The following is a 14695-nucleotide window of genomic DNA, read 5'->3' on the forward strand; positions in this document are numbered from 1 at the left end:
CAGTCACAAACACTTTATTTTCTGTTGATGTTTTGTCAGCACACGCCAATAGTATGTGCAATCTTTTTTCATTTATACCTGTATGACCTAGCCATAACCCAGCCTTGAGTTATATGTTGTTTTTATGACTGAGCCATAACCCAGCCTTGAGTTATATGTTGTTTTTATGACTGAGCCATATCCCAGCCTTGAGTTATATGTTGTTTTTATGACTGAGCCATATCCCAGCCTTGAGTTATATGTTGTTTTTATGACTGAGCCATATCCCAGCCTTGAGTTATATGTTGTTTTTATGACTGAGCCATATCCCAGCCTTGAGTTATATGTTGTTTTTATGACTGAGCCATATCCCAGCCTTGAGTTATATGTTGTTTTTATGACTGAGCCATAACCCAGCCTTGAGTTATATGTTGTTTTTATGACTGAGCCATAACCCAGCCTTGAGTTATATGTTGTTTTTATGACTGAGCCATAACCCAGCCTTGAGTTATATGTTGTTCTATATGAGTGACCAGTGACCCGATCTAGAGTATTTCGTTGCCTTGCGTTGCGCTATGCCGTGCCCCAGGTGTCAGAGACTGAGCAGGAGGATCTCGGAGAAGGTGCAGCACTGGGTGGAACGTCTCTGTCAGACACAGCTGGAACACATTTCCTGTGTAGAGAATGAGTCCCCAAAGGTACACCTAGAACCCCCTTTCCTAGAACTATGTAGAACTACCCTCCCTATAACTATGTGGAACCACCTCTCCTAGAACTATGTAGAACCACCCTTCCTAGAGCTATGTAGAACCACCTCTCCTAGAGCTATGTAGAACTACCTCTCCTATAACCATGTTGAACCACCTGTCCTAGAACTATGTAGAACCACCTTTCCTAGAGCTATGTAGAACCACCTCTCTTAGCACTATGTAGAACCACCTCTCCTAGCACCATGTAGAACCACCTCTCCTAGAACCCCCTTTCCTCTGTGTATCAGTGAGGACCACCTGTGGTACTATCGCATATGATATTTTATATTTGTAGTAACTCTTCATCATTTAATGTTTTTTCCATTCCGTTGGTAACTGATAGATTTGTGGTAGGATACAGTGAGTCATTTATCTTGTTATTCAAAGACAATGATTGTAGTGCAGTCACAGTACTCTGAGACTGTCTGTGTGGAGTACAGTGATAGCGCTGTGGTTGTGAGTGTCTGAGTGGCAGGGCTTGTCCTTCAGGTGTCCCCTCCTTGCTCTCCTGCCTCTGGGCCCATGGTGAGGCGTTTCTACCGGGGGTCTCCAGCTGGCCACCACTGACCTGGATGATTTCAACTTGGATGAGGTGGACCAGAGTCTGAAAGGGCCCCTGAAGAGACTGGCCCCCACCAGCCCTACCTCTCCCTCCACTTTCCCCCAGACTCAACACCGCCATCCCCAACTCCCCCCTCACCACAACCATCCCCCAATGCCCCCCTCCATCCGCAAGCCTCCTCCCTCGGCTGCTACAGCAGCCTCCAGAGGAAGTCAGCTCGGTCCTCCTCCTCCTTCCACGTACCCTCCCTACTCCTCCTCCCACTACCCCCTCCCTCACAGTCCTACATGCTCCCCTCCTCCCCCGGCCCACCCCTCAACCTCCCCCTCCTCCTCCCCCACCCCCCAGCACCCGGAGGAGAGGCTGGGGGGAGGGTCCCATGGATGGTACCACCACCATCACCCCTCCAATCATCTCGAGACATGGAGCGAATGGAAGCAGGGTGGGTACCTGCCAAGGGGAGGTTACCATTCGTCCAATGCCAGGGAAATGACCTACCCCTCGAACTTTAAGGTAGCCTCCCTAGGGTGTCTATGGTCTGGTCTGAAAACAGCCCCTAGCCCTTGCCTTCCCCCGAAACCTTTTAGCTGAGTTGATGGGAGCAGACAACAATTCACAATGACTGAATGGTGTGAAGAAGACATCTCTTTCCTATCCATTGAAATGAAATGCTGTTTTTTATTCAGTTTGTCAAGTCTCTGTGTGATTTGTAAGGTTTTTATAGTATTTGACAGCAGTGGGTGTAGAAATCGCATGGCGTGTTGTGGTGTGATTTGCAGTAAGTAGTGGGTGTAGAAATCGCATGGCGTGTTGTGGTGTGATTTGCAGTAAGTAGTGGGTGTAGAAATCGCATGGCGTGTTGTGGTGTGATTTACAGTAAGTAGTGGGTGTAGAAATCGCATGGCGTGTTGTGGTGTGATTTGCAGTAAGTAGTGGGTGTAGAAATCGCATGGCGTGTTGTGGTGTGATTTGCAGTAAGTAGTGGGTGTAGAAATCGCATGGCGTGTTGTGGTGTGATTTGCAGTAAGTAGTGGGTGTAGAAATCGCATGGCGTGTTGTGGTGTGATTTGCAGTAAGTAGTGGGTGTTGTTTGTGTGTGAAGACATTATATTGTCAATGTAGGCGAAAGAGGCTGTAAGTCAAGACTGAATAGCTCCTTTTGAAGTGCACAATATCTCCTGTCTTGATGTGTTCTACTTCAAACACCCCTGTGTGTGTGTGTGTGTGTGTGTGTGTGTGTGTGTGTAACATTCATATTCCCATAGTGTTTTGCAAAAGTAATTTGGGGATGAATACACAGTACTCTTTCCCTGGTTCAGGTGATGAGAAACACTTCCCACGTCAGTGGTGTATCCAATTCAAGCAATCCCCTGGTGAGTCTGATGTTTGAGAGTGTTCATTACGCCTGCCTAGAAGCAGGTACTTGTGTGATGTGAACAAATGTTGAGACAAGCTGGAGATCTGTTGACATTGAAACCACACAACTTTCTTCACAGTTCTAGAACATCCCCAGGGCGCTGACCTTACAGGGTTAAACATAGATAAACATAGGGTTAAATCACAGGGTTAAAGCTCTGATGTCACTGGTTTCATCATGAGCTGTTTGTTCTGGGATTCAGCAGTAGAATCCTGCTTCTCACTGTTGACCACTGTAACCCCATTGCTTGCTGTCATATTTGCTGCTGAATGGATGTTCCCAATAACAAATAGCTCCTAGCCCGCCCAACCAGAGGTGTCAGATGGCCTCTGCCATGTCTAAACCAGTCATGTTACCCCAGAGCTAGTTGGTTGTCACTGTCCCTATCCGGGGTGCTAGTTTGATGTCACTGTCCCTAGCCGGGGTGCTAGTTGGTTGTCACTGTCCCTAGCCGGGGTGCTAGTTGGTTGTCACTGTCCCTAGCCGGGGTGCTAGTTGGTTGTCACTGTCCCTAGCCGGGGTGCTAGTTTGATGTCACTGTCCCTAGCCGGGGTGCTAGTTGGTTGTCACTGTCCCTAGCCGGGGTGCTAGTTGGTTGTCACTGTCCCTAGCCGGGGTGCTAGTTGGTTGTCACTGTCCCTAGCCGTGGTGCTAGTTGGTTGTCACTGTCCCTAGCCGGGGTGCTTGTTTGTTGTCACTGTCCCTAGCCGGGGTGCTAGTTGGTTGTCACTGTCCCTAGCCGTGGTGCTAGTTGGTTGTCACTGTCCCTAGCCGTGGTGCTAGTTGGTTGTCACTGTCCCTAGCCGGGGTGCTAGTTTGATGTCACAGTCCCTAGCCGGGGTGCTAGTTGGTTGTCACTGTCCCTAGCCGGGGTGCTAGTTGGTTGTCACTGTCCCTAGTCGGGGTGCTTGTTTGTTCAAGATGTTTTTCTGGTTTCTCTGCTGTACAAGACAAGGATGGTTAGTGTACAGCGTATTTAAGATACTGTTTGAAGAGGTCGCGTTTCTATCATTTTCACACTTGTACAATATTATTCCAGTCTCAGTGTGGAAATATATATAAAACACAGGAATATCATGTTTTTGATTGTAACTCCCCTGAATGTGGTATGACTATAGGACAAAGACAATGTATTCGAAATAGCTTCCGAAGTTAAATAATTGTATGTTCGTTAATGGGAAAATATAGCTGTTTTTTCCAATTCATGAAAGGTTTCTGTTTTGGAGATAATAGCGAGGCTACGCTAATGTCCCTTCCTCTCTTCCTGACACCCTGTTTGATTGCATGACTATGGAGATAGCATTCTGCTCCCGCTGGTCATTTACCATATGTCAGCACCACAGGAGGTTGATGGCACCTTAATTGGGGAGGACGGGCTCGTGGTAATGGCTGTAATGATATCAAAAACATCAAACACATGGTTTCCATTGATGCGATTCCATTTACTCTGTTCCAGCCATTGCTATGAGCTGTCCTCTCCTCAGCAGCTTCCACTGGTCACCACCATCCAGAAAAACCAAGGGAGGATCGAGTCTTCATATATTATCCATGTTGTCAAGGGTGAATCCACAGAGACTATTATAGTCTTTGCAGTTTATCAACAGAACTTGTCAGTAAACGAGTACTTAACCCTAAGATGCAGAGAGGGAGAGAGAAAAAGAAGAAGCTTAGTGTCTCTTCTGAATGACATCTGGTTCCTGTGCTACAGCCGCCGGAGATGCTGAAACGGATGGTGACGTACAACACCTCCTTTAGGTCCAACAACAAGAGACAAGTAATCCATACCCATCACCACCTTCCCCTCTGACTCTCTTCTCCTTTGATTCTCCTCTGCTCTGCTGAGTGGTTATTAGTAGTTTAGTGGCTGTTTCCCCTTCCTCTTTCCTAACTAAATCAATCCCTCTTTCTTCACCGGAGTGATGCGTGTAGTGACTGCCTCCTTTACTTCTCTGGTTCTCAATCTGTCATCTTTGTTTGCTGCACTAGTTCCTTGTAGTCGCACATTCGATAACTCAACTAATGGCTGTGGAGTGCACATGTATTGGGCATTCTTTTGTCTCTGTGTCGATATGCGGATGGTGTGGATGCTGAATGGTGTACATTATGTGGGTGTACGTCTTCTTTTAGTGTCCAGGTTTATCTCATGTTATCTGACAGTACAATGTCCTGCTGTCAAGGCCTTTTTAGTATTTGATACAAAATGAGATTGGGAACACAAAAAACCTCTCTGCTCTATAAAGAAAGAGCTCCATGTTTTTACACAACCTTACAGATCATGATTATTGTTAAAACCAACTTTGATTTTACAGTCCTTGTTCCTTAAATTCATTCCCTAACACTTCCAGATCTGTCATAACAAACTCTGTGGAAATCTCAATTGGTACTCTGCTATACCCTATATTCTGCACTATACTGTATCTGGTGGAAAGTGGTGCACTATAGGCAATTCGTGATGCAGCCTCATACCTCAGAGGGCCTTTTGTTCTTGTGATGCTTTCAAAAATCTGTTGATGTGTCCATGAGCAAGGAACTTAACTCTAATTGTTCCAGGGTCGCCGTCAATAATGGCTGTTCCCAGGCTCTGACCCCGCTCTCTAAGGGTTCTCAGGAGTGGTGGGATATGCAAGAAAACGATTGACCAATTCGCACTTGTACATGTGTGAAATAGGACAAATGTAAGCACCCACTGATTTATTATTGTGTTATGATTAATGTCATTGCAATGAATAGGCTTGTACTCAGAATGTCATCTTACTCAGTCAGATTCAATCAACGTTCATTCAGAAAGCAAGCTTTTATAGAGACGCTTTTTATTCCTCCTTTGTCCATGAATGAGGAGCTGTGGCCCTCAGATTTTGATGGTCACAGATGACGGTGTGTGTGCTTTTGTGTGTGTATGTGCGTGTGTGTGTGTCAATGAGGCCTGTCCTAGAGGAGAAAGATGAGCCTTTAGATGTCACACTGTGAATGTGATATTAGCAGGCAGAGACACGTGAAAGGCAGATTGAACAACCCTGTTTTGTTTTTTATTTTCAACTCCTTTTGAGATGTTTTGAAGTGAAAATTAGAAATGCAGTCGCCATCTCACTTTTTCAAACAACAGTGATTGAACAGTGGAGGAAACAGAAAAACTGATTTTCAGTAACAATGGAAATTTGCTTCAAAAATCAATGTTTTATACAGTACCTTGCAAAAGCATTCACCCCCTTGGCGTTTTTCCTATTTTGTTTCATTACAACCTGTAATTAAATAGATTATTATTTGGATTTCATGTAATGGACATACACAAAATAGTCCAAACTGGTGAAGTGAAATGAAAAATATAACTTGTTTAAAAAAAAAAAAATCTGGTGCAACCAATTACCTTCAGAAGTCACATAATTACTTAAGTAAAGTCCACCTGTGTGCAATCTAAGTGTCACATGATCTCAATATATATACACCTGTTCTGCAACACCACTAAGCAAGGGGCACCACCAAGCAAGCGGCACTATGAAGACCAAGGAGCTCTCCAAGCAGGTCAGGGACAAAGTTGTGGAGAAGTACAGATCAAGGTTGGGTTATAAAAAAAGCTCCAAAACTTTGAACATCCCACGGAGCACCATTAAATCCATTATTTAAAAAAGGAAAGAACATGACACCACAACAAACCTGCCAAGAGAGGGCCGCCCACCAAAACTCACAGACCAGGCAAGGAGTGCATTAATCAGAGATACAACAAGGAGACCAAAGATAACATTGAAGGAGCTGCAAAGCTCCACAGCAGAGATTGGAGTATCTGTCCATAGGACCACTTTAAGCCGTGCACTCCACAGAGTTGTGCTTTAAGGAAGAGTGGCCAGAAAAAAGCCATTGCTTAATTAAAGAAAAAAATAACAAACACACTTGGTGTTCGCCAAAAGGCATGTGGGAGCCTCCCCAAAAGAAGGTACTCTGGTCAGATGAGACTAAAATTGAGATTTTTGGCCATCAAGGAAAATGCTACGTCAGACGCAAACCCAAAATATTTCATCACCCCGAGAACACCATCCCCGCAGTGAAGCATGGTGGTGGCAGCATCATGTTGTGGGGATGTTTTTCATTGGCAGGGACTGGGAAACTGGTCAGAATTGAAGGAATGGCGCTAAATACAGGGAAATGCTTGAGGGAAACCTGTTTCAGTCTTCCAGAGATTTGAGACAAGGACGAAGGTTCACCTTCTAGCAGGACAATGACCGTAAGCATACTGCTGCAGCAACACTCGAGGGGTTTAAGGAGAAACATTTAAATGTATTGGAATGACCTAGTCAAAGCCCAGACCTCAATCCAATTGAGAATCTGTGGTATGACTTAAAGATTGCTGTACACCATCGGAACCCATCCAACTTGAAGGAGTTGTAGGAGTTTTGCCTTGAAGAATGGGCAACAATCCCAGTGGTTAGATGTGCCAAGCTTTTAGAGACATACCCCAAGAGACTTGTAGCTGTAATTGCTGCCAAAGGTGGCTCTACAAAGTATTGACTTTAGGGGGGGTGAATAGTTATGCACTCACAAGTTTTATGTTTTTTTGTGTCTTATTTCTTGTTTGTTTCACAATAAAAAATATTTTGCATCTTCAAAGTGTTAGGCAAGTTGTGTATATCCAATGATACAACCCCCCCCAAAATCCATTTTAATTCCAGGTTGTAAGGCAACAAAATAGGAAAAATGCCAAGGGGGTGAATACTTTCGCAAGCCACTGTAGTTACAACCATTGCATTGAAACGCTGAAATGTGTTGGTTTTAGCATTAAAACATCGGTTTTTGAAGCAACAATTTTATTTAAAGAGTTGAATATATAGTTAGCTGATATTCATACTGACGTTCTTATCGCTACAGTCGCATAGACCTTTATTTTACAAAGCTCGAGATGGAAAGATATGGAAAATGGATCCACAAGCTTGGTTTTTCTCATATTATTAAATTAATCTATTTAAAGTACATTTAAAGACATAGAAGTGGTTGTCAAAAGAAATCTAGCTCTTCAACACTCAGCACACTCATTCTCTGCTAGGGCCTGATTACATGCAAAAGTCATTTAGATACATAATGATAAATGGTACGCTACATTGATCTGGTTTGTGTTGAACCTATGAAGAAGTTTTACAATGTTGTAAACTAACAAAATAAATAATTGCCTTTTCAGTTTACATCACAGATTGTGTAAAATATCAGAATTATCCAAATCCTTTGTATGGACTAGAGCAATAAATCAGCTGAGACCAGGGTGATATAAGGCTATATTGCAGGCCTATTGCTCAACCATGTTTCCTAGTGGTGCTAAACCTCAATGCAGAAATGACACGGTGAACTATCTAATCCAGAGGCTCTTAAGCTTTTTCAGCTCGAGACCCAAATGAAAAATGTACTGTCCTTCGAACAACCCAAAATAAATAGAAACAGTGTGTGATTATCAATGTTTACTCATAACTCGGGACCCACCTCTCACATCCTCAGGGCCAACTTTGGGTCCGAAAGAAACCCTGGTCTAATCATATGTTGTTTGTCTTTCAGAAATATGTGGAAGACTTTGATCCCCTCTCCATGGTACTGTATGCCTGAGCTGAGCCTGTATATATCTGCCAGACTATTAGACATATAGGATCATGCCATGTATACAGGTGTAGAACCAACCACATGCAAATACATCTCTTTGAAGAAGTAGATCATTCATATCCCACTGGGCACAGACGTCAATTCAACGTCTATTCCACGTTGGTTCAACGTTTCATTGTTGGAAACAACATTGATTCAACCAGCGTGTGCCCAGTGGGATGCCAATAATATCGTTACCAAGAGACCAAACAGAAGACGTGCCTTTGAAGATCTGTGAAACATGTCTTTGACTATAAAGCTGTGTGCAAATGTCAGTCTCCATCCAATGTGAGCCATGCCTTCTAGGTAACCATAGATCCTCATTGAGTCACTGTTACAGCCAGTCTGTGTTATAGCCTTTCTGGAAACCTCAGTGGAACATCTCTTTTGTTCTCATCTTTCTTTGAAAAAGTAAATGCACCTCAGGGAAGCAGTTTTCTACATCTAAAGCCATATATCATGAAGATATAATGTATAGATTGTACCATCTATACAATCTTATAAAAAAAGGTGCTACAGTATATAGAAACTAAAAGGGTTCTTTGGCTGTCCCCATAGGATCACTTTTTCAATAAGGAGGGTTCTATGGGCACTGCCGAAGAATCCTTTTGGAACCCTTTTTTATCTAAGAGTGTACATGTCTATTCACTGTGATCCAGTGTTGTGATGTGACCACCCTGCTCTCTGGCTGTGTTAACAGTTCTCCTCGGAGCAGATAGCTGGACGAGACGTGAGACAGCTGAGAATCAAAAAGGTAATCAGAACCCGCCTCAGGATGAACTGTCCAGTTATGACTATACTTCCCAGGTTGCTAAGCTTTTCATGAAGGAAAGAAGGATCCAAACACATTTTACTTCGGGGAACATACAGCTAATCTTGTCCTGCAGAACCATTCCTTTATTGCCTCATACAGATGTTCAAGAGGATGATGACAATGCATCTAAATCTTTAAATTGTATGTAATTAATGGATTACATGTAATTCCAATGTCTACCAGCATGTTAAATGTGCAACCAGAGGGAAAAAATCCAGACCACCTTTACTCCACACACAGAGATGCGTACAAAGCTCTCCTTCACCCTCCATTTGGCAAATCTGACAATAATTCCATCCTCCTGATTCCTGCTTACAAGCAAAACCTAAAGCAGGAAGTACCCGTCACTCGCTCAATAAGGAAGTGGTCAGATGACGCAGACGCTAAACTACAGGACTGTTTTGCTAGCACAGACTGGAATATGTTCTGGGATTATTCCTATGGCATTGAGGAATACACCACATCACTTACTGGCTTCATCAATAAGCACATCGATGACGTCGTCCCCACAGTGACTGTACGTACATACCCCAACCAGTAGCCATGGATTACAGGCAGCATCCGCACTGAGCTAAAGGGTAGAGCGGCCGCTTTCAAGGAGCGGGACACTAACCCGGACACTTAGAAGAAATCCCGCTATGCCCTCCGACAAACCATCAAACAGGCAAAGAGTCAATATAGGACTAAGATTGAATCGTACTACACCGGCCCCGACAGTCGTGGAGTGTGGCAGGGCTTGCAAACTATTACGGACTACAAAGGGAAGCACAGCCGCGAGCTGCCCAGTGACACGAGCCTACCAGACGAGCAAAATAACTTCTATGCTCACTTTGAGGCAAGCAACACTGAAGCATGCATGAGAGCATCAGCTAATTTGCATACCACCCCAACAGATCCACAGATGATGCAATCTCCATTGCACTCCACAATCCACTTTCCCACCTGGACAAAAGGAACACCTACTTGAGAATGCTATTCATTGACTACAGCTCAGCGTTCAACACCATAGTGCCCTCAAAGCTCATCACTAAACTAAGGACCCTGGGACTAAACGCCTCCCTCTGCAACTGGATCCTGAACTTCCTGACGGGCCGCCCCCAGGTGGTAAGTGTAGGTAACAACACATCTGCCACGCTGATCCTCAACACGGGTGTCCCTCAGGGGTGCGTGCTCAGTCCCCTCCTGTACTTCCTGTTCACCCATGACTGCATGGCCAAGCACGACTCCAACACCATCAATAAGTTTGCCAACAACACAACAGTGGTAGGCTTGATCAGCGACAACGATGAGACAGCCTATAGGGAGGAGGTCAGAGACCTGGCCGTGTGGTGCCAGGATAACAACCTCACCCTCATCATGATCAAGACAAAGGAGATCATTTTGGACTACAGGAAAAGGAGGACCGAGCATGCCCCCATTCTCATTGACGAGGCTGTAGTGGAGCAGGTTGAGAGCTTGAGAGCTCCTTGGTGTCCACATCACCAACAAACTATCATGGTCCAAACACACCAAGACAGTCATGAAGAGGGCACGACAGCGCCTATTCCCCCACAGGAGACTGAAAAGATTTGGCATGGGTCCTCGGATCATCAAAAAGTTCTACTGCTGCACCATCAAGAGCAGAGGAAGGTCCACAAAATGGTCAAAGACTCCAGCCACCCTAGTCTGTTCTCTCTACTACCGCACAGCAAGCGGTAGCGGAGCACCAAATATAACTCCGAAAGGCTTCTTAACAGCTTCTACCCCCAAACCATAAGACTCCTGAACAGCACTGCCCCCCCCCCCCCCCCATTTTTACTCTGCTGCTTCTCTCTGTTTATTATCCATGCATAGCCACTTTACCTCTACCTACATGTACATATTACCTCGACTAACCGGTTCCCCCGCACATTGACTCTGTAACGGTACCCCCCCGTATATAGCCTCGCTACTGTTATTTTATTGTTGCTCCTTAATTATTTATATTTTTCTTATGTTTTATTTTATAGATACATTTTTTTATCCCGTTTATTATAGTAAATACACTTTTTTCCCTCTTTTTTATCTTCTTAAAACTGCATTGTTTGTTAAGGGCCTCTAAGTAAGCATTTCACTTTAAGGTCTGTTGTATTCGGCGCATGTGGCAAATACAATTGGATTTGATTTGATCTCTCTTACCTTAGGTTGGACCACTTGATCTGGCTGTGGAGGGGGGTGTAGACTCCCCTCTGGGAAAGCTAGTGGTATCTGCCATTTATGATGGAAGCTCAGTAGACAAACATGGTGAGTCCATAAATGTCATAACGAAGTCCATAAGAAAGCAACCCCATGTGTATATGTTAAAGCATTCTATTGGAAATGCAACACATCAATACTATTTTTAGCTATTCTTTGTTGTTGTTGGTGTACATAGACAAATTATTTTGTGTTTCAACACTTGATTGATTTTGGCTTCATTATAAAGAACCTGACAAACAAGAATCTCTTTCCTTACGCTCTGTTGTTAACAATAAAGTTGGAATGTTGTTTTGTGTATGATTTCAGAATAGCAATGAGAAAAGGTTTATTATACCCAATCTCTCAGTCTGGTATTCATCAGGCTGACTAATTTCATATCCTCTTGGAGACGTCATAGTAGAAACTAATCCCAGGCTATTGAGTTGGATCTGGTTCCAAAGCAAAAATTCAATCTACATAGGCAGCACTAAGGTTGTGGTTTGTAAAACAAAAATGCAGACAGCAATGAATGAGTTTATTGTCCTGACTGTGTGTGTGTGTGTGTGTGTGTGTGTGCCTGTGTGTGCCTGTGTGTGCCTGTGTGTGCGTGTGTGTGTGTGTGTGTGTGCCTGTCTCCCCAGGTGGGATAGTACCAGGAGATGAGGTGATGGCTGTGAATGGGAAGGTCCTGACTGACTCCTCACTGACAGAAGGAGAGAACTCTCTAGACTTGGCCTGGAACAGTGGAGGGGTACTACTGTCTCTTTTACAGCAACTCTGACAGCAATATCTAAGATCAGAAATACTGTTGGGTATTTCTCACAGCCTAATCGATGAGTTAGGCAGCTTACGCTCATGACTATTCTCAATAAACAGACATGTATCATATTGATGCTGTATTGTTTGGTACTACCCTGATCACTGAAGGTCATTTGTTGCTGTACATGAGTTTTATTGATATGGTTATAAAGGCCAGCCGTAATCAAAACGTTCACACTCAGACCAGTTGGTTTTATAGTGAAGAGAGGAGAGGGGAGGTGTGGGGTGGAGAAGAGAGAGGAGGGGTGGAATCAATTTTATCAAAAGGTCCTTTGTGAAATGTTGTAACCATAGAAATACTGTATGGAAGAGGGATAGACATGTCATCACAGTTTTAGGAAGATGTTATATGAGCCAAACGTGATTTTTCATTTCTTTATATGTCTGTGTGTCTTTAGGATTGGTTTGAGCTGGTGATAGCAGTGTCACCTCCAAAAGAATACGAAGATGAGGTGTAAGTACATTTGCCATCAACTCAACATATTGTATAATCTCTCCATCAACTCAACATATAGTATAACGTCTCCATCAACTCAACATGTAGTATAATCTCTCCATCAACTCAACATATAGTATAATCTCTCCATCAACTCAACATATAGTATAATCTCTCCATCAACTCAACATATAGTATAATCTCTCCATCAACTCAACATATAGTATAATCTCTCCATCAACTCAACATATAGTACAATCTATGTGTCACGATCGTCGTAGTGAGGAGACCAAAGCGCAGCGTGATGTGAATACATCCTTTTAATGATAGATGAAAACAAACACGAAGTACACTAAACAAACAAACAAAATATCAAAACGAACGTGACCGCTATAAATACTGAGTGCAAACATGCAACATTACATAGACAATAACCCACGAAATACCCAAAGAAGATGGCTGCCTAAATTCCCAATCAGAGACAACGATAAACAGCTGCCTCTAATTGAGAACCAATCTAGACATACATAAACACCTAGATGGTAAATAACCCCATAAACCGACAAAACCCCTAGACAGTACAAAAACACATACATCACACATGTCACACCCTGACCTAACCAAAATATATAAAGAAAACAAAGAATACTCAGGTTAGGGCGTGACAGTACCCCCCCCCCCACAAAGGTGCGGACTCCGGACGCAAAAACCTAATCAAAAGGGGAGGGTCTGGGTGGGCCTTTTTCACGGCGGCGGTGCGGGACGTGGACCCCGCTCTACCTCAGTCTTGGCCCACTTAGGTGGCACCTCTGGAGCGGGGACCCTCGTAGCGGGCCCCGGACTGAAGATCATCGTAGAGAGCGCCACTGGACAGAGGAGCAGCTCTGGCAGCTCCGGACAGGAGACGGTTCTGGCAGCTCCTGGCTGGCTGTCGGTTCTGGCCGCTCCTGGCTGGCTGACGGCTCTGGCAGGTCCTGGCTGGCTGACGGCTCTGGTGGCTCAGGACAGACGGGAGACTCTGGCGGCTCAGGACAGACGGGAGACTCTGGCGGCTCAGGACAGACGGGAGATTCATAGAGCCGGCTTCATGGCACCTGGCTTGATGCCCACTCTAGCCCGGCCGATATGAGGAGATGGAATCTACCGCACCGGGCTATGCACACGCACCGGGGACACCGTGCGCTCCACCGCATAACACAGTGCCTGCCCGGTCCCTCTCGCTCTCCGGTAAGCACGGGAAGTTGGCGCAGGTCTCCTACCTGGCTTCGCCACACTCCCCGTTAACACTCCCCGTGTGCCCCCCTCCAAGAAATATTTGAGGCTGCCTCTCGGGCTTCCAGCCGCGCTTACGTGCGTGCTGCCTCCTCATACCGGCGCCTCTCTGCTTTCGCTGCCTCCAGCACTGCTTTGGGACGGCGATATTCCCCTGGCTGAGTCCAGGGTCCTTTGCCGTCCAGAATCTCCTCCCAAGTCCATCTCTCCAGGTATCATTGCCTCTCCTGCTGCTGCTGCCTGTTACCACGCTGCTTGGTCCTTTCTTGGTGGGTGATTCTGTAAGGGTTGTCGTTGGTGGAAGAAGGAGAGGACCAAAGCACAGCGTGGTTAGTGTTCGTCTTTTTAATAAGAAACTGAACACTTCAAAAATACAAAACAACAAAGTGACAACCGAAACAGTTCTATCTGGTGCAGACACACAAAGACTGAAAATAACCACCCACAAAACACAAAGGAAAACAGGCTATCTAACTATGGTTCTCAATCAGGGACAACGATAGACAGCTGCCTCTGATTGAGAACCATATCAGGCCAAACACAGAAATAGAAAATATAGAAAAACTAACATAGACTGCCCACCCCAACTCACGCCCTGACCATACTAAATAAAGACAAAACAAAAGGAATAAAGGTCAGAACGTGACACTATAGTGGTGGTCCCCAGGCTGTCCCAACTGTTCTGGTGCTGTGACCCACCAAATGCTTTTTTGGAATGTTCCCATGTACCAACCAAATTATGAACTATCTAGTTGAAAGAAATCTTTCTGGTCACAATTCATGGCTCAAATAGAATCCAATGGAATCCACCAGTGGATTCAATCAGTTCATTTTGGAG

At 44.6% G+C, this 14695-nt stretch overlaps 1 protein-coding gene across 1 annotated transcript in view; it reads left to right on the forward strand.

Moving 5' to 3' along the window:
• Window positions 1–14695, forward strand: part of ush1c (Usher syndrome 1C) — a 49309-nt gene that overhangs the window by 33340 nt on the left and 1274 nt on the right. Inside the window, exons 15-19 of the mRNA XM_029685803.2 lie at window positions 8240–8272; window positions 9021–9074; window positions 11297–11396; window positions 11972–12081; window positions 12548–12603. Of these exons, the coding sequence (XP_029541663.2) occupies window positions 8240–8272; window positions 9021–9074; window positions 11297–11396; window positions 11972–12081; window positions 12548–12603 (353 nt within the window). The remainder of the gene's footprint in view (window positions 1–8239; window positions 8273–9020; window positions 9075–11296; window positions 11397–11971; window positions 12082–12547; window positions 12604–14695) is intronic.

This window comes from Oncorhynchus nerka, linkage group LG17, assembly GCF_034236695.1.
Source record: "Oncorhynchus nerka isolate Pitt River linkage group LG17, Oner_Uvic_2.0, whole genome shotgun sequence".
Lineage (NCBI taxonomy): Eukaryota > Metazoa > Chordata > Actinopteri > Salmoniformes > Salmonidae > Oncorhynchus > Oncorhynchus nerka.